We start from the raw sequence: 19,270 nt of genomic DNA, 5'->3' as shown, positions 1-19,270 counted from the left end.
ATTTGCATGTGTTTTGGTTATGTCCCAAGATCAAGACTTTATCGATGAGGTTAAGCTCTCTTCTTTGGATTTTTTATTCAAATACCAAGGTTTGACATAAGGCAATATTCGATGGTACTTCACACAAATGGTATTTTTTGTTTGTCTCTTGTTCCTCACTAGGGGGTGGTGAGTGCGGTTAAACACCTTTAATCCATTCCTCTCTTAATTTCTTATGATTTAGCTCATAATTATTTCTATATGCCATTCAATCCAAGGCATTTATATAACATTTTAGTGGTTTAAATGGAGACATGGAAAGAATTTTATATTTGTAAGACAATCACTCCTCATTGGCAATAAATTACTAGACAACAATTAGAATTATTGAAACATGTTTTGCCATTGTAATTGCACCCTCTTCATTATTAGTGTCCTTTATAAATCGTAGCTAGGAGCACGATGTTCTTTACGCACATCCAAATATCATTCTCTATGTGCAACTAAAGGACACTAGCAAGTTGGGCACAGGACGAGTGTTGTGGAATCCAAGGAGCAAGGATTGAATTGTGTGGTGCTCAATGCTACAATCTCATTTATTTGTAAACTTTATATCATTTGATAAATTTGGCTCTTGAGAGAGCACTAACAATCGTTTGCACCATTGTCCGTACATGCTATTGATGTATGAAGACAATTGGCGAGTACATAATCACCTCCCTAATATTGTCTGCATGATAATTACAAATTTCAGTCAATTGTGGTTGAGCCCCCTAACACAAGCACATGTGAGAAACCTTGATTTTGTGGTCATGACAAGTGACTTTTTGGACATCGCTCTTGAAATACAATGGCAAATTTGACGAGTCAAAGAAAAGGGAGTCGTAAATTTCAAAACATACAAGATGTAAGAAAAAACATGATCTAAGGTTGTGCAAAAGGACTATGCTCAAAATTTTGGATAATGTTATTTTCGTAGATAAATACTTTGTAATTCTTTGAAGGGATGCACTGCTTTGACTTCTTTGCAAAATATACGCACGAGGATACTAAAGGATGAACACATCATACTAAATGACAAAAACTTTTGCTTCCACGAAAATGAAGAAACTGTGAGTACTCAACTTAAATGTGGATACTCGTGTATTCATGCTCACACATAACAATATGTGGAATGTAGTGTTGGATTGGGTGCAATACTTTTATTACAGAAAGCTTGAACTTAGAAAACCCATGTTACGTTGTGTCTTTATATCAACTTTATTGTAACTTATTTATGAGCAAAACATCAACACTGACGATTGGAAGGATTCTATGCAATGAAAAGAAGAAGAAACACATGTAACTTTTGACTCATTGACGAATCAATCTCCAACAATGTGTTTTTGTGATTAAGCTACCATGTGGGTAGCAACAACAACAATTTAAGTGTCTTATAAGGTTAGTCCTCGGCAAAATAAATGGTATAAAAAATAAAGAAATTGTGCATCTTTTATTGCATATGGATGGACATAAACTGCACAAGTAATGCACTATAAGAAAACATCTCCGCAAGAAGGCACAATCCTTTGTGTGACAACCAACTATGTGTCTAGATAATTTGTAATAATGCAAATGCTATTTACATTTTCCATCATGTCACTGTTGATTGTGGCCAATACCAAGTAACATGGACATAGGTGACCAACTTAATGGTTCTAAACCTCAAAGGTAATCTTAGTGTTTATTTAGGGGGGAACACACAACAACAACAATGCCTGGTATGTTTTCAACAACTTCTTGAGAACGTCAATGACACATGCCAAGACACGTTTAGTTTTTGGCTTCCATAGTTGAGAACACCTTGTAATAATACATATATCTCTATGATTGGAAGTAAGTTCTTTGTTTGACGCCACGTCACTAGTGACCCTAGAATAAATTACAATATATGTATACTTTCTAGTTGCATAGAGTTCCCTTATTGACCATTGTAGCCTTTCTATTCAATATGACACGCCACTTTTTTTCAACTAATTGTTAAATCACTGTCAAAACCATAGTATGAACCATACGTACCATATGTTGTGAATGTTTCAATCATTCGCGTAAGAAAAACACCATTAAAGAATGATAAATACCAGACTTTTGGATTAACTATTTATTATGAGGTAAATAAGCCTAAAAAATGAAAAAAACAAACAAAATAAAAACATTAAAAAATGAGAAAAAACACAAGAATGTTTGAAAAACATTCGCATTCGTTTTCCAATGTTATGCTAGACGAACACGAATTTTACATACTGTGAGATTCAAAACAATGATGCCTTAAAAATAACCAGAGCTAAGTGTCTTAATACACAACATTTCCAATTCCAAAACCACTTTATCACCAACTGAAGTATGTGAGCAATGTTCCATTGGGTGCTTCTATTTAGCCAAATCAAGCAACATTGTCACTTTTCTAGCAAGCATTCTAGCAAATATTTTGGAATCCACACACAACGTGGTAACAAGAATGCTTTAAGTTTGACATTTCATATTCCCGTGACTATTTGGCAATTGTTGTCATGAACTCATAATAGATCCAATTAATCACTCACAATAGAACAATATATATACAACAACAACTAGATTCGTGATTCCCAAACACATATGAAGTATATAACTTCAAACAATGAAACTTTCCATTGATTTTTCCCCGTTCACAATGAAATTGCGCTTTTGTAGAGGTATCCTATATGAGAGGATAACCTAGATGTCTAATCAACTTGTTTTTTTGACCTATTCATTTTGCTATGGGCGAAGTTTTGACTTTGCAAAGTTGATTATCAATTTCGTTCAAAAGCAAAGAACTCTAAGGATTACATCATTCGTTCTAAATCATGCATGTTCATGCTTTGGGTGAGAAGGAATCACCAACATCTGAATTTGAAATATAGCTTTTTCTATGAATAAAACATGCTTCGTTTGGTGCACAAAAAATCTAGTAGATATTTTATAAACTATTGACATATGTGTCGTGGAGTTGAGTGGCTATTTGGCAAAGATACACAAAGTGTTTTTTTTGGGATGAGGTTCAATAGTCCCTTTGCATAGGCTCCATGATTATTATCGAATGACGAACATAATTTACAAGGTAAATAAAGACGAACCCTAAATCTTAGTGAACCTGAAGACAAAACTCAACATGTAGAAGATATGAGATGCGTGATGATGAGGTTGTCATACAAGGATGTATGTAACTATGTAAGAAAAATCAAGGAGTTGGCCAATCATGTCCCGCACGACATATAGACATGCACGCACTCGTGCGTATAGACATGTGTGTACATACATGCCCATAGATTTATGCGTGCGATACTAGATTATGTGTAGAATGGAAATTGACCGTGACACGTCATTTCCTAAGAATACCAAACGTTCAAGGTTCAAAATGTATGGGGATAGGTGTTGAGTTGAGGTTACCATGTAAGGATGTGCGCAATTCATGGTAGAAGAATGTGGGAGGCCAATTGTGACACACACATGGACATGAACACACACATGTGCTCATATACCTACGAATATACACACACATGAGTATAGATTCTTGCAAGTTTATGCGAGTGAGATGTGCACAAAGGAAGTGAGCATATCGTGGCCATATTCAGAGAACAACAAAACTCTGTGTATGTACAATGTGTGCACGCGTGCATGTGTGTGTGAAGTGGTCGTAACAAACAATTCGAATGGAAAGAGGTGAAACCCTATCACAATTCGAATGGTTGTTGTGGATAGAGGATGCGGACCGCCACGTGGAGGTATGAGGACACCGGAGACAGCCGGTGAAGATCCATCAGAGAAAAGCGCTTCACCTTTTCCTTTTTTTTTTTTTCTTTTTTGTCCTACATATGTACATACTCTTTGTTTCATTCCGACTTATAAGTGTCTCAATGACAATAATCTTATATTTTGTGTTTATTTACAGATATAGCTCCTCCGCCTCCTACACACAAAACACAAACAGAAATACGAACCAAAAATGCTGAGCTGAGATCTCTCCGATTTCGCCGAGCTCTTCTTCTTCTTCTTCGGCATTTTCTGATTTCGAACTATCACTATCGCCATCGCCATCACCATCACCATCGCCATCGCCATCACCATCAGCAATGGACGAAACTCCCTCATCTCCCTCTCCTTAAACCCTACACAACTCCGTTTCTGACCCCCCTCATTTTCATCCGTTCCGGTGCATTGCCTGCCTGCACCACTCTCCTGCACCCGAAACGGATATATACATATATACAGAGGGAGTGTGTGCGCTTTTCTGATTCAAAAGAAGTTTCTGAAAACGGGGAGTGTTTTGATTCGCTTGCAAGGTTTTGATCGCAATGGTAAGTCTCTTTCTCTCTCCTTCCATTCTCGTTGACTGATACAAGTCACAGTTTTTTTTTTTTCCTTCCGTATTATCCTACAACATTGGAATGTCTCCCAGCTGCATTACAACCACACATGTACATATCTGTGCATTTCTCCACACACTTGTGCGCTGCTCATACAGAAATCTCAAGACATGTAACAATCTTTCTTCTTCTTCTTCTTCATGGAAAGATAAGATCTTCCGATACTTTGGGAAATCAGTTTGTTTTCAAATGGTGAATCACCTTTCGCACCCCCCCTCTTTCCTTTTCATCAGTTTCTCAGTTTTTTTTCTCATTCTTTCCTCCAAGGTTGTAATCTTGCTTCAGCCACAACACGTCTAGTATCAAAATCTGAAGATATAGGCATTTATTCTCATTGAAAGTTCTAGAGAATTGTATAGTTTAGAAAAACGAAATCTTTTTGTGGCAATGGTCATTATATTGTATCTCAGCTAGGTGGAAAGTAAAGTGCATTCTCTACAAGCACTCATGTTGAATTGAAAATCTTGGAAACGTAGATCTTTCTTCTCCTTGGAAAATTTAGGTGTTCGAAAAGGTAGGAAAGTCGGTCTCATAATGTCAGTAGGGATTCCATACACACGTGTTCTAACTTCTCTCTGAAAGATGTAAATGCTTCTGCTGATGGAAAGTTTAGCTATTTCACAGCGTAGGAAGTCCACCTATTGTGGTTTTAGGATTCAAGAATTCCACTTTCTAACTGAAACAAACAGTTTTTATGGAGCACTGAATCTTACTATGAACCTAAAAAGGTAGCTGATACTTCCACAAGCTGAGGGATTCCAGTTTCTGTTTCAAAATGATGGAAATGAAGAAGAATCCTTATTGGATGTGTACTTTGCTTCCATGAGCTGATTACAGAATGTCAGTTTTCTCCATTGCTTTGATAAGTTCTTAGTTTTTTTTATGATGGAAACAGAAACCCTGGGACGTCAATCTTCTTCTCATGGAAAAGGTTTATATGTTGGATAGTTGAGAAAATCTGATTTTTGTAGTTGTTACTAGAAGGACTCTGTAGAAATAGCTCAGCTGATGACACATTACCAATCATAATGATGTGGTGGGGGTTTAGACAAGATTTATGAAATAGTATTTGAAACATTTCATCTTAATAGTGTGGTTGAATAAACAACTGTGACAGTGTTCTCACGAGCTGAGGGATGCCATTTTTCACATCTCAATGTTGGATGTCTAGAAGCATCCATTGGATAATTCCTGACTCCTTTCCGAGATAAAAAGTTTGATCTTCCCAAAGAACATGGTATTAGAAGTTGTTTAGGAAGATAGGCTCATCAATGATCCCTGCATCTATCAGCAAAGTTGTGCTTTCACGTCAATCTAGATTCATGGAAATTAAAAGCACTGATAGATAACCAGTTTTACACTTGATGAAGATTGTTTTGTTTATTTATTTGTCCAAGTTTTCTCTGAGCAGGTCTCGATACTTCCAAAGCAACATGATACTTTCTCAGGTCTGTGTACAATTTCAAAGAATACAATTATTCAGCCACGGATCGCCTCTACAGGCATCCATCTATCGAGCACCAAATCTTTCAGTGGTCCATTGCTATGTGTAGAAACTTTAGCAGCTGTATCAGGAAGGTAATTTGCTCTTATCCAATGGATTAAAGCCTTTTTTAATATACAATAAAGGTTATGATGTGGCGATCTCATTATTTTAAGCATATAGTTTCAGGCACTTGCAACCGTTAGGGCTTTCAAGGTGGATCAGATGCAGTGGCAACCGATTCTCGAGATCGGGATCAAGCCCAATAGAGGTTTGCCCGTTTACTGATGTCTTATGCCTTAAAAGTTCATTAATTATCATATAACCGAGATCCTAATTTTTCTAAATTTGATTCAATCTTTATCTTAGGGTGACCTAGATGCATCACAATTAGAAGAGGCTATTAAAAGGTTGGTCGACGAAGGATCAATTGGGCAGAATATCGATCTTAATGATGTGGAAGGTCTGAAAACAATATTATTAGCAGCACATGCTAGAATAGTTGCTGCAGAGAGTGAGAAGGAAGATGCATTAAAAGCCTTAGCAGAGGCAGAAGCAAAACTACAGGAGTACACAACTACTGCAGTTCAAGCCATAGAGGCACCTGTTAAGAAAACTAAACATTCAAACAAATCTGAGGGTGTGGACCTTCAAAGCATTATTGACGAAAAGCTTGCAGTGGAATCAGAGTTAGCGGTTGCAAAGAAGAATGCTATAGAATTGGCTGTGTGTGTGGACAAGGTTGCTGATGCTATCTATGAAGAGACTACTGCTAGTTTGGCGGAAGAAGCACACCTAAAGATAGCTGAGGCTAAAACATCTGCTGCAGAAGCTGCAAACAGTGTGGAAGAAAGGGTCAAGTCAGCCGTACTCGATACAGCTAATGCTATGATTAGAGAGACTAGAGATGCAATTGAAAAATCATTTTCTGCATTAGAGGCAGCAAAAGAGAAGGCGCAAAAGTCAGAAATTGCTCTTTTCCAAAGAATGCAGATTCTGGATGACATGGTCCTAAAAGAAGCTTCAGCACTCGGGTTGCAGAAGACAGCTTCTGAAATACAGAGGAAGCTTCTAACTGCAGAGAGTGAGATAAAGAGGCTTCAAGGAGAAGTGACGGCTGTGTTGGCAAGGGCTGAAGCAGCCGAATCTCGTGCTTCAGCAGCTGATGATGCTTTACGGCAATTTCAAGAGAGAGCAAACCAAGATGCATTGGAACATGAAGAAAGAGCTAAAAAAGCACTAGAGGCGCTTAAGCATGCTGGGGCTGCTCGCTTAGAAGCTGCAAGATCTGCGTTTAAATCAGATATTGAAGTTCTTCAAGCTGCATTAGATACAGTTCAAATCGCAGGGAAATCGCAAGAGCAAGCATATGCAAGACGGTATCAGGCATTGGAACGATCTTTAGCATCGGCTGAAACATTAGCTAAAGCTTGGGAGGAGCGTGCCTTGGCAGTTGAAGCACTCTTGCAAAAATCTAGAGAAGAAGGTCTAGATGTGGCTGGATTTAATGTGGGGTTAGAAGGCATTCTTACTGGTGGTCGAATGGAAACACTTCTAGGTAACGATTCCAGAAAGTGGGACTTGTTGGCAAATGGACCAAGAAGAGAAACTCCAGAGTGGATGGAGCGGAGAATTGAAGTAGCGCTACAAGGTTTACCCCCAAGAAAGCTGGGCCAAATTGAAGACGAAATCGGTGTGAGCTTGAAGTTGCCTTCACCTGATGAAGTATGGTCTATAGCAACTGCTGAGGTAAAAGAAGATGTATATACAAGACAAGCTGCAGAAAAAGAGGCCATTGATGAACAAAGACGCGTCTTAGAAAACACATTGAAAATAAAGACAGTGCGGAAGACTACACAAGTTCTGGGTAAGTCTATGCCTAAGGATGGAACACTACATCTGTAAATTGCTTAAATCTAGATTCTATTTGACATTTGTCTTGTTTTATGGTTTTCAGAGTCTGGCACGGGATCAGGACGTGAGATTGTGGTATGTTTATCGATACCCTTAAATTTCTCATATTATACATCAACATTGTCCCTTTTCTGTTCTCAAACTTTATCATGGATGATGCATGATGTAGTAAATATGCGGAATCCAGAGCAAAATTTCATATCATGAAATTTGAAAACTGTGACTCTTCACAATCAATATTTTGACATGTCCATAAATAATCTTCTGCCTAACAAAAAACATGTGTATGAAATCTTTCCCATCTTTTCCTTGCCTTTTGCATTATAATTTTTTATGTCGTGAACATCTTTCATCCATCTTGTGTTAGTGGTTGACTTTTCTAAAATGTATGCTCATTTATGTTCATAAAGTCTTGCAACCATGTGGAATGGGCAGTAAATGCTCCACCTTTTTATTCGTGGCTTTCAAGCGACGGAAGTTACCCTTGAGGTGATTTGGAGAGGATATATTTATTGTGATCAAGGGAAATTCTATTGTTCTTATACTTGCTTATGGTCCATTGCATCTGTGAGTGTTGGTTTAAACAAATCCTTAATAGTAAAAAACATGGTTCTCTAGCTTCCCAACACTCACAGCAATAGAGTCACTGCCAAATCCAAAATTCAGAACATTATTATTTGGTTAATTCAATTTCTGATACACTGGATATGTTGACTATGCACAAAAAGGTACCATTACTATAATATTGCTAGGTAAATTAAAAGTCAGTTCAATTGACACATCAATGAGAATATACCTGCATCAGTTTTTTTCCCTCTAGTGTAGCTTATGTCAATTGTTCACCATTGCACAGTTTCAAGGTTTCAACTGGGAAAGTTGGAGAAAGAAGTGGTATCTTGAGTTGGGACCCAAGGCAGCAGATCTTTACAGCTGTGGGGTAACGACAATTTGGTTTCCTCCACCGACTCAATCAGTTTCACCTCAAGGTTATACTGCATTGAAATGTTTTGGAATTGCTATTTTTTAAGCAAATATAGACTGGATTGTAATATTCTGTAAGCTGAAAATGTTTACAACTTTATAGGTTACATGCCGGGCGACTTGTACAACTTAAATTCGGCATATGGAACTGAGGAAGAACTTAAGAATTGTATAGAAGAGATGCACAATCATGAGCTGTTGGTATGAATGAAGACGTGCGCCTTATTGATTCCTCGATTATTAATCTTTTTCTCTGAATGCTAAACCCTGATCTCTTCTACAGGTACTAGGGGATGCTGTTTTAAACCACAGATGTGCGCAGTTTAAGGTATTCTGATCAACACATTCACCTCTTTATCGATTCCTACAATTACTTGGTTTAACTTAGTCATACAGGGTCCAAATGGTGTGTGGAATGTTTTTGGTGGAAAACTTGCTTGGGGCCCAGAGGCTATAGTTAGAGATGACCCCAACTTTCAAGGCCGTGGAAATCCTTCAAGTGGTAATTATTTGAGATACCAAATTGATTTGGCATGCAATGAAGGGATTGATATGATATTGCTGATGAATATGATTCTTTCACTGAAATAATCTTAGTGACGTCTGAATTAGCTAATGAATCATTGATACATTGTTGAATTATTTAATCTAAAAAATCATATGTATGGACATGTTACTGGATGCCTGTTTTAGTTTATAAGCTACTGTAATCCCACCCGTAATAACGATTAGAGATCTATCTATTTGTGCTTACAGTATCACTACTAGTGCAGGTGATTTTTTCCATGCTGCACCAAACATTGACCATTCTCAGGACTTTGTCCAACGGGATATCAAAGAATGGATGAAATGGCTTCGGACTGAAATTGGATTTGATGGATGGCGATTGGATTTTGTCAGGTTTTTCTTTCAATAAGGAAGAATATGTCTGAATTTCTCATATGCAATGAATCACAATTAAACTTCATGGCCGGAGGCAATCTGTATGTTTAGCACTGCAGGGCTCTAGTGTGTAGTTATCTGACTTTATGGAACTACGCCATTTATTTTGTTCTTGTTGTGAACCTTTTTTCGATTATCTTGGTAATGATAATTTTGACGACGATGACGATTCAACGTGATGTTTACCTTAAACCTGTAAATTTGGTCCTTGTATTTAGTCAATATTTTTTGCATGTGTTGATGACAAATTGCTATTCCTATATTCCCAACATCACTTACTCTTGATCTCAGGGGTTTTTGGGGTGGTTATGTCAAGGAATATATTGAGGCAACCGATCCAGCTTTTGCAATAGGAGAGTATTGGGACAGTTTGGCTTACGAGGGTGGAAATGTATGCTACAATCAAGGTATTATATATTCACCACAATATATATATATATGCTACAGTCGATTCTAAGAGCTGATTTAGACATGCTTTGAGATATTCCATTTCAGATGCACACAGACAGCGAATAATTAATTGGATCAATGCAACTGGTGGCACTTCCTCAGCCTTTGATGTGACAACCAAGGTTTGTTTTACATATCTGTATTATTGAAGAAAGTAAATTTAAATATGTTTCTGACACCTAATGTATTTAAACCTGTCTGAACCTTATGCCTATTTAACCCCATTGTACTTTTCCATATTTTCACAGGGAATTTTGCATTCAGCACTACATAACCAGTATTGGAGGCTGATTGATCCTAGTGGTAAGCCTCCTGGTGTCATGGGATGGTGGCCATCACGAGCAGTCACGTTTTTGGAAAATCATGACACTGGTTCCACACAGGTAGGCTTCATGATACCTTAGTGCTCATTACAGTGCCATTTGATATCTAGTGTCCTGGGAAACAAGAAAGCTGTCACTATTTAGACTTAAACCAGATATAACACACCTAGTACCATTTGTTGCTGTTACATGGGTATTTTTTCCTTTAGCACTAAAACATTCTGGACAATTCCCATTGAGAAGATAGATAAAGTCACGTTGTATAATTTTATATCACTTTTAACCATCCATAAAATTCCTTCTAAACATAAAGATTAGACAGAGCAGTAGAACTGTAAATTTTGTAGTAAGAGTCTGTTGTTCCCCAATGACTTATTTTGCATCATCAATGAATGCGATTGGGTAAAATGAAATGCTGAAGTTTCATGATTGCTGATGTTGTTCAACATAGGGACATTGGCCTTTTCCACGAGATAAACTCATGCAAGGATATGCTTACATTCTCACACATCCTGGAACAGTAAGTTTTTTGAAAGTTACAGAAGACTTTGCTGGTGCTTATTCAAAAAAATGATTGGAATCTGAATATTTATGTAAATAACACTTCTAATTTCCTCTACATGAGAACTACTAATTTCACACAATTGGAAGGGACATATACATTTTGCATGATTTTCAGAGTGTATTGTTTGATTGGCAGCCTGTGATATTTTATGACCATTTCTATGATTTCGGGTTGCGGGATGCCATTGCCGAGTTGATAGCTGTGAGGAATCGTACTGGGGTGAATTGCCGAAGCCCTGTGAAGATATATCAAGCAACAAACCAGGGCTACGCCTCACAAATAGGTGATAACTTAGTCATAAAGATGGGCCACCTCGATTGGAACCCCTCTAAAGAGAACAACCTAGAGGGCAAATGGAATCGATGTCTTGACAAGGGTGCAGATTACCAGATTTGGGAGAGGAGCTGAGGCCCCAAAAGGACAATCCTGTTTTATCTCATCATTGTATATCATTTCTATTTGTAGCCATTATCATGTACGACATTTTTTGGTATGTATATCTATAATCCTGCGTATGTAATTATTTGATTTGGACATTTTAAGTCCATTATTCTTCTTCTTCCAAGGATAGAAAGGATCTATCTCATGGGAAGCTATCAATGCAACTTATTGTTTACATCGACCCTACAATTGTATCTCTGTAATTCTCATCAGAGAAAACCATTTAGGAACTGATGTAAAAGAGACATGCACTAAATAAATATAATGATAATAGCAATAACACTAATCTGTTATCGAATCCAAAGTGTTTGTTCCTTGCATGTAGAGAAGACATTGTTGTGATCCATTTCTGTGTTGAGTTTAGTGAATGGGATATGGTCCTCCCTATATGTGTCAGCATTCTGAGGTATATGAAGAAAGAAAGAAAGAAAGAAAGATATTATTATATCATCTAATAGATGCTGAAATCCACCTATGAATAATTATTATACAAATATGAGTACGATCTGAGTATACATTTTCTGAAGGTTTATATGGAATGATTAATTGAAGGTCAATTTACACTATTAGCACAAGAACTAGGATAGATTACAAGCATGATGTGCATAACAAATATGTATGTGATGAGTTGTGAAAGGAATAAATCTGCATGGTTGCTTAGTGTAATGGAGTGACACAGATGGGTTGTTGGACGAGGTCTTTGATGCTTGATTGTCTCTGTGTCACTCCATTACACTAAGCAAAGTAACATGTTTATTGAACAGTGAACGAACACGCATTCACTTACCTTGGCATATAAATGAAGCTCCTTGCAGTCTTCATGTGCACAAAAAGCATGTAGGATATTGAGATCTTGTTGACATATTATTGGCCTTAGGAAATAAATGAAGTAGCCAAACGTAGAGTGAGACTGACTCAGAGCTTGTCATTGCCATTGAGCCCAAGATGATTAGGGATGATGAAAATAAGCGACATTCAGTGTTCCGTATGCTTGTCATAATACTATTTTTAATGCCATGGTAGATGCAGTACATTACAAAGTTAGAGCTTCATTTGGGACATCCATTTAATGGTGAAACAACCTGTCATGTTCTTACTCAACAATATAATAGAAATGTATTGTACAATATTTGTCTTCAATCTTAGTCCCTGTCATGTTCTTACTCAACAATATAATAGAAATGTATTGGACAATATTTGTCTTCAATCTTAGTCACAATACACAAATTCAAGAACCTCTTCGTTTTCAACTATGCGCTGACTTATTGTAGATTCGCATAGAACTGTGCTTATGTCTTCAACAGATATATCTCTACATTGTTATGGACTCCCTGCAAAAGAAGCTCTCCTTCAAACTTCACAATCTTGCGTTTCTTTGCAGCTCGTAATGTACCCAGAAGTGCCTCAAAAAGATTCGCACACTGGTCATCATTAAACAACACACCAAACTTCACCTAAAACGAGATAATCAATTTTGGTTTTAGAAGACGTTAATCTCTCTTTCTCTCTCTCTCTCTCTCTCTCTCTCCATGTGAACAAATAACTAACTAAGAGAATGGAAGTCGGGGCACAAATCAAAACTAAGAATTTGAGAGCATGTACCACAACCCAAAGATGGGAGCCATAATATTTGATTCATGATTTTTGGAACTCAGGTTTGGGGAAGACATATTTCAGCAAAATCTCATGGTCATTTAAAGTTTAAGGGCACAACCTGGTACTCAAATCTTCTAGATATCTTCTAGTTTATAGGTACATATTGCAGGAAGAAAAATGCCTCGAAATTGCCTCCCCAAGGCTTCATAGGAAATTGGATGGATGATTACCACAGAAAAACAACAAAAGCAAATTTCTTTTATCCAGCTAGGTCCAAGACATGGTGTAGGACAACATCTGGATGTGCACATAGAAGAAATGAAAGGTAGCGGAGAACATGAGTTCATGATTTATTCAGCCACAAAATGGAATACTTTCACATGAAATGGAGATGGAGAAAAGGTTCAATTTGGTATAAGTTTCACTACTATTGCAGCCACATTAATACTAAATATTGGGAAAATCAAAGAGGGCCGCCTTTTTATAACCAAGATCGTAATCCCGCACCCATGCTGAAGCAGGCAAGATGTCCAATCAAACTAATGCACGCATCCTCACTAACATTGAAAATACGAACTGGCTGAATATTATTGAGCACAGAGAGAGAGAGAGAGAGAGAGAGAGAGAGAAGACTCACCGAGTAAGTTCCATCGGGTAAGGGAGATCCTAGCCGTTGGATCTGCAGCTTCAGCTGTTGGATCTCCTCCTCCACATTCATGTTTGCAGAGAGAGAGAGAGAGAGGGACAAGGAGAGGAGCACTCTGTTTTCTTTGTTATTATGCTTCCAGTTTTGGAAATTGACAAAGACTACCCCTCCCCCATACACCCCACAAATACCCCCCCCCCCCCTCTCTCTTTGGTAAAAACACGTAATTATATTAATTGTATGTAAAATCCACTTAGTTACAACACTTTTTAGTCTCCTCTACCTATCGTATATGCCTACGTAGGGAGAGGGACGTCTTGTAAGGCCATTAAAAACCTGAATCGCATTTGAGGAAATGGATATCTATGATGCAATATTTTGGTTTGGTGCACGGGAATCCTGGTGGTCATTACTCGATGAAAATATTCCTCTAAAGATTCGACATTCTGTATGTGGACAACATTTGGTAAGATCATGTCAAGATGCATTATCTCCCTGAAACAAGTGAGACAACGCAACGTTCCTAAGAGGAGGGAAAATGGAGTTGAAGATCGAATGATAATATTATTCAAGCAAACACCGCAAAGGCCAAGGTTTTGATAAGGTCATTAAGAGGGCACCAGAGTGTCATATGGGGGACTCTATAAGGTCGTCTATCTAATTGACGCGGTCAATGAGATTGGAATCCACATTCATAGTACCTATAAACATGGGTTGCTTCTAAGGTATCACACAAAAGAAAACACTTTGCTTTATGGTACAAAAAGGAAAAGAGAAAATAAAGAATATTTTGAGAAGCTAAATACGCAAGAGTCTGAATAAAGCTTCAAGGAATATTTACGCATATATTTGGCGAGTATATGCATTACATTTCCCAAAACCAAATTATAGATATAGTTCATTCTCTTGTAGAATTATCCTTTTTGTTGAAATTTACTCTTGTTTTTTGTCTTTCACCCAACACAATTGAAATCAAATGATTTATCATGAAATGGAATAAGTTTATTTTCAATTAATCAAACAATTGATACATCACATGTCTCCAATGTTGTTAATATATGAACTATAGATTTGGAAACCAAAATCTTAACCATTCAAGTTAATCCCTTGAGGGTTGCTCTCATTTTCTCCTTTCCCCCTCTAATACAATGGAAATAATTTGATTTGCTCCTAATGAACAAAAGTAAAATTTCAAATAATTGATGAATCACATACCTTGGTTGAATTGTTTATGATGATTGAATCAGTTGCCCAAAACACCCACACTAAAACTCCAATAATTTGGGTATTAAGTATGAGCATAAAGGATCAATTGTGAGCTGTATGTGAATTAAGACAATACAATATCAAAATGCGTAATATTTTGTAAAAGAAAACTTGAGAATCATGGTTGCAATTCTTTTCTCAAAAATTTTACAGCCACAAACATCTATCTATCTATCTATATATATATATTCTCAACATTGGTGTGAAATAAACCACTATACATCACATTAATTTAGATTTATCCACATCAATATGCACATGAAAATTTTCAATGTTTTAAATTTAGCCATTCAATCATGTGAATTACAAGTCCTTAATTGATGTTTAATTGTTACCATCTTAAACTAATTACATAAACACATAATAAGAATAAAAAGGTTTCAAATTACATTGTCCATAACTGAAGGATGTCATTGCTTTGCATAGTTTTAAAAAATGCTTAAAATGGAGGAATAAAAGATATTGAAAGCTCTACAAAAACAATTCTTCGGCGTCGCAGAGTGCAAATACAAACAATTATTTGTTAAGCTAAGCACTGCATATATTACGATATTGAGTTTCTCCCAAAATAATGACTTAATATGAAAAGCCACACTAACTAGTAGTCCTCTCTATGGCAAAAAAGGAAAGCATCTCATCTTCCATCGGATGTGTATTGCCTGGAATGACTAAGCAATGGAGTGGTGGCCCAAATTCTACCTTGATAAGATCCTTCATCTGACCTGAAACAATCTTTTGTGTTGTGTTGCCTAAGCGAGCTAACCCCACACAAAGCGTTGTTTCATCGTAAGCTGAAAACAAAAAACGAGATGTTAAAATAACACAAGAACTTCATTCTGTTTATACCCTGGTCTATAACTTTACAAGAACCACAAAACAAAATATATATTTGATACTTCATGTGAAGAACATATACATACCACCACCCTGTTGGCCCTCCTCAACCTCGAGCAATTGCTCTATTGCTGTATTGATTGTCATATATCTTGGGGGTTCGTATTCCTTCTTCCCCCTATCCCACCATGCCAATGAAAAATTCATCCAAACATGATTGCACATAGAGCATTATCGCATGACATCATGATTGTAAAAGATTTTCTATGTCTCTTCAGGTTAAACACTTTGGCAACATTAGAGACATTACTAGCACTTGGCCCTCTCTATCTTTCTTTCCTTCCAAGTAATATATTCACTATAACATCATTCATTTACATTTAAGTAACTTAATCATTATAGGCCACGTTCAACTTTTTTAGATACAAAACAATAACTATTTCACTGGCAACGTTTTTTTAGTCTAGTTAAGCATTTGCAGCATCTTCAAAGACAATATTTTCTTTCTTCTTTCTTCTTTCTTCTTTCTTCCTTATTCACCTTAGCAACATCATTCACTTATAAAGTTGCATTACCTGCATAGAGATTCTATTGTAGGCTCCTTCACTCTTATATCTATAAAATCCCACAATCTGAGGTATGTTAGCTCAGCTCGACATTTGGAAAATTTTAAAAAGATTAGAAGATAATAAATGTCTTGTTAAGCTTCACCTAGGAGGCATAAAGTATGAAGACCAAGAAGTCTATTGGATTTTATTTTGTCATAGAAACTGTCTGGCCTCCATGTATCTGTGAAGAAAGGGATGGAGATGGCTTCTCCAAAGCGATACAACTGTAATCCACAAGCACCAACTGCATTCATAACTGATGCATTATGTATTACTTGCACTTTCACATCCATTTTCCATGCCCGAACAACGAGATCTGTGTGTGTCGTTGCGCTGTCAATTATTTAAAAACTGTTGTAGTCTAATCATAATTACTTTTGTAACGATGCCCTATTTATTATAAGCAAATTATTTTATAGATAGATAAAGAAATTATACATCTGCATAGTGAAATATTTCTCTATCTTGGCAAGCTCCATCGAGTGTTGTTGCTACTAACAACACTCGATGCCAATGAGACTATATAACCCTCTAATCCAAAGCCCACAGTTTGTAATGTCAACAACCACCAAAGTTAAAATAAATTCTTGATCAAGTATGCACATACTATATAGACCTCCAGAATAAAAATTCAATGGTAGCAATGAGGCTCTTTCGGGATGCTTTGCAAATCCAGGTTAATAGTTTTCTTTCATGACACTAATGAATATTCATCAAAAAGGGTTCCAGATTTATCATATCTCATTCATCGAAGTTGTCACAAGAACATAAAACAGCCGGAAAGCTCTATAATAACAGAAAACTACCCGAATGGATCTCCAACAATAAGAAAAGCAACATCAGAAGATTTGGCCTGCTCTAATATTTGATCTGCACCTTGTTCAACTGTTTCTCTATCAGCTAAAATTACACGTCGGCCATAAAGTTTCTCCTGCAGTAACAAATAACCCATATCAATATATCACTTCATAGAAGCTAATTTCAAAAATAATAACATGTCTCTCAAAAAATTCTATGCATTCCTCCCATCTGAAACAAAAAGCTCTAAACAGCCACAGTATATATATAGCTTTGCAGAAGCTGGTTTCAAAATGACCTCTCTCTCTCTGTGGCCTTCCACGGCCTGTAACAAAGTGGCAGTATCAAATTTGAACATTCTTTCAAATACCCAGGCAATATTTACCAGCATAACACAACCAGGAGCACTGAATGGGCATGCATATCATTGAATCCAAATGCAATACTAATAACCTTCATACTTGACAGGTAAAGACCTGCACATTTCAGTGCATTTGTAATCCAAAAGTCACAAACCTATTACATTCCTAACAAAGAAACCACAAGAGCGCCGCATGCCAAGGAGACAAATCTTCCTTGATAATAAGACCCAAATAGGCAATGGTACTGAACTGCCAGTGAAAGAGACCTCTCGAACTGTCAATATGACTGTGCATTCCAGAATGGGAAAGATGAAAACATTCCATAGATTCTAACTATGGTAAGAGCCCCAAAACCACAGAAAGTTCGACACAACCATCACGTCCAATTGCACAAAGACTCTAGTTTTGGTTAACAAAAATTCGATCGCATGGGTGCATGATTCCCCCTGCAACAGAATGTCACACTCATGATAGTAGATACTAGATGTGTTGTGCCACCAGGCAAGATAAAAAACCCTACTTGAAATGTTGCTACTTGAGAATACAGCAGCACGTGAGAACCAACCTATCAGCATGCACCAAACAGATACTTTATAGGTTAAATGAGGGTTTTATCAAGTCAGACCACAAAAATCATGAATTTCCACCAACTGTGGCCTTTGCAGAATGTGTTGACCTTATCCGTCAACATTGGCTCATTATATATGAGCAAATGATATCCCTGACTGGTATATGTACACTCTAGGATCTGCCTATCATTAATATTTCAATATTGGCAACGGCATCCAAGTCTAGGTGTGCAAAGGGTTGCAATACACACAATGTATCTGACATGGTTGCCCTAAAGAATGGTACCCTCCAGGAACATGAAACTCTCTAATCAATTGCTCGAATTGTTCAGACAAGCGTGCACAAGAAATAGAGAGAAGATAAGATTCACCATCCTATTCAAATTGAAGTGAGCTTGCTGTTCACTTCTCCACAAAATAACTTTTGAAAAGCCAGTATTTAAGCTTGGTGAGAATTTCTTTGCAAGCTATCATGTGTGCTATACAAGGAGGATCTTTGAGCATTGATTTCCAATAATGAATCAAGAGACGCAACAGAGGGGATGATTTCCTTTTTATGGGCTGTTCCGAATTGATAAGCATGCCAACGTGATGGCGGAATCTGGGATTTGTCTCTCTTTTGACCTCTCTACATTCACTAGCAAAATTCTTTTCTCGGAAAAATTCCAACATATAAAGTGAAAATGAATTACTTTGGCTTATGGGCCACGTTTGACCTCCAAAGATAATAGTAAAATCCCTCTTCTCTCTCTCTCTACTTTCCATGAATGGATGAATACCGCATTTTTGTTGTAAACCAATTGTCTCATGGGCCAATTTTGGTCTTAGAAGACGTTGATATATCTTTCTTTCTCTCTCCCCCACTCTCTCTCTCTCTCTCTCTCTCTCTCTCTCTCTCTCTCTCTTACCAGGGTAGAGATGGCAGAATGGCCGAGCCCAAAGCAGAGGAGGGAGGTGTAAGCTTCCAGGTAGACGGACTGGCATCCACGAACGACCTCCAGGCCACGCAGGGTTATGTCCTGCTCGTCTCCTAAACCTAAACCCACGAAGTATAACATCTCTTCACCCTCTCTGCCTCCTCTGTCCTCT

General features: G+C 37.3%; 3 protein-coding genes across 4 annotated transcripts; 1 reads left to right on the top strand and 2 right to left on the bottom strand.

The window, feature by feature from the left end:
* Nucleotides 1-3,973: 3,973 nt before the first annotated feature.
* LOC147869535 (uncharacterized) lies at nt 3,974-11,806 on the top strand. 2 transcript variants are annotated; one of them, XM_087330562.1, is made up of 15 exons: nt 3,974-4,334; nt 5,815-5,981; nt 6,070-6,157; nt 6,256-7,753; nt 7,844-7,875; nt 8,654-8,786; nt 8,885-8,982; nt 9,065-9,109; nt 9,178-9,283; nt 9,555-9,681; nt 10,015-10,130; nt 10,219-10,295; nt 10,422-10,556; nt 10,948-11,016; nt 11,197-11,806. In XM_087330562.1, the coding sequence occupies exons 1-15, from the start codon at nt 4,332-4,334 to the stop codon at nt 11,467-11,469; spliced, it is 2,967 nt and encodes a 988-aa protein (XP_087186688.1). In that variant the 5' UTR covers nt 3,974-4,331; the 3' UTR covers nt 11,470-11,806. The 2 variants fall into 2 exon arrangements, with proteins under 2 accessions (XP_087186688.1, XP_087186695.1); XM_087330569.1 differs by having other exon boundaries at nt 3,976-4,334; nt 6,076-6,157.
* Nucleotides 11,807-12,675: 869 nt separating this feature from the next.
* Nucleotides 12,676-13,887, bottom strand: LOC147869534 (costars family protein). Its single transcript, XM_087330573.1, has 2 exons — nt 13,736-13,887; nt 12,676-12,956 (listed from the first exon to the last, which is right to left on the bottom strand). Exons 1-2 carry the CDS (start codon nt 13,814-13,816, stop codon nt 12,792-12,794), a joined length of 246 nt encoding a protein of 81 aa, XP_087186699.1. The 5' UTR covers nt 13,817-13,887; the 3' UTR covers nt 12,676-12,791.
* Nucleotides 13,888-15,590: 1,703 nt separating this feature from the next.
* Nucleotides 15,591-19,270, bottom strand: LOC147869533 (Tetrapyrrole (Corrin/Porphyrin) Methylase). Its single transcript, XM_087330552.1, has 6 exons — nt 19,090-19,270; nt 17,259-17,383; nt 16,556-16,785; nt 16,420-16,459; nt 15,931-16,022; nt 15,591-15,801 (listed from the first exon to the last, which is right to left on the bottom strand). The coding sequence occupies exons 1-6, from the start codon at nt 19,237-19,239 to the stop codon at nt 15,605-15,607; spliced, it is 834 nt and encodes a 277-aa protein (XP_087186678.1). The 5' UTR covers nt 19,240-19,270; the 3' UTR covers nt 15,591-15,604.

The sequence above is a fragment of the Azolla caroliniana genome, unplaced genomic scaffold (assembly GCF_043228905.1).
Source record: "Azolla caroliniana isolate FFs.n. ecotype wild unplaced genomic scaffold, voAzoCaro1.0.p SCAF_1, whole genome shotgun sequence".
NCBI lineage: Eukaryota > Viridiplantae > Streptophyta > Polypodiopsida > Salviniales > Salviniaceae > Azolla > Azolla caroliniana.
The sequence above is the reverse complement of the archived record's forward strand: the minus strand, read 5'-3'. Positions and strand labels throughout refer to the sequence as shown.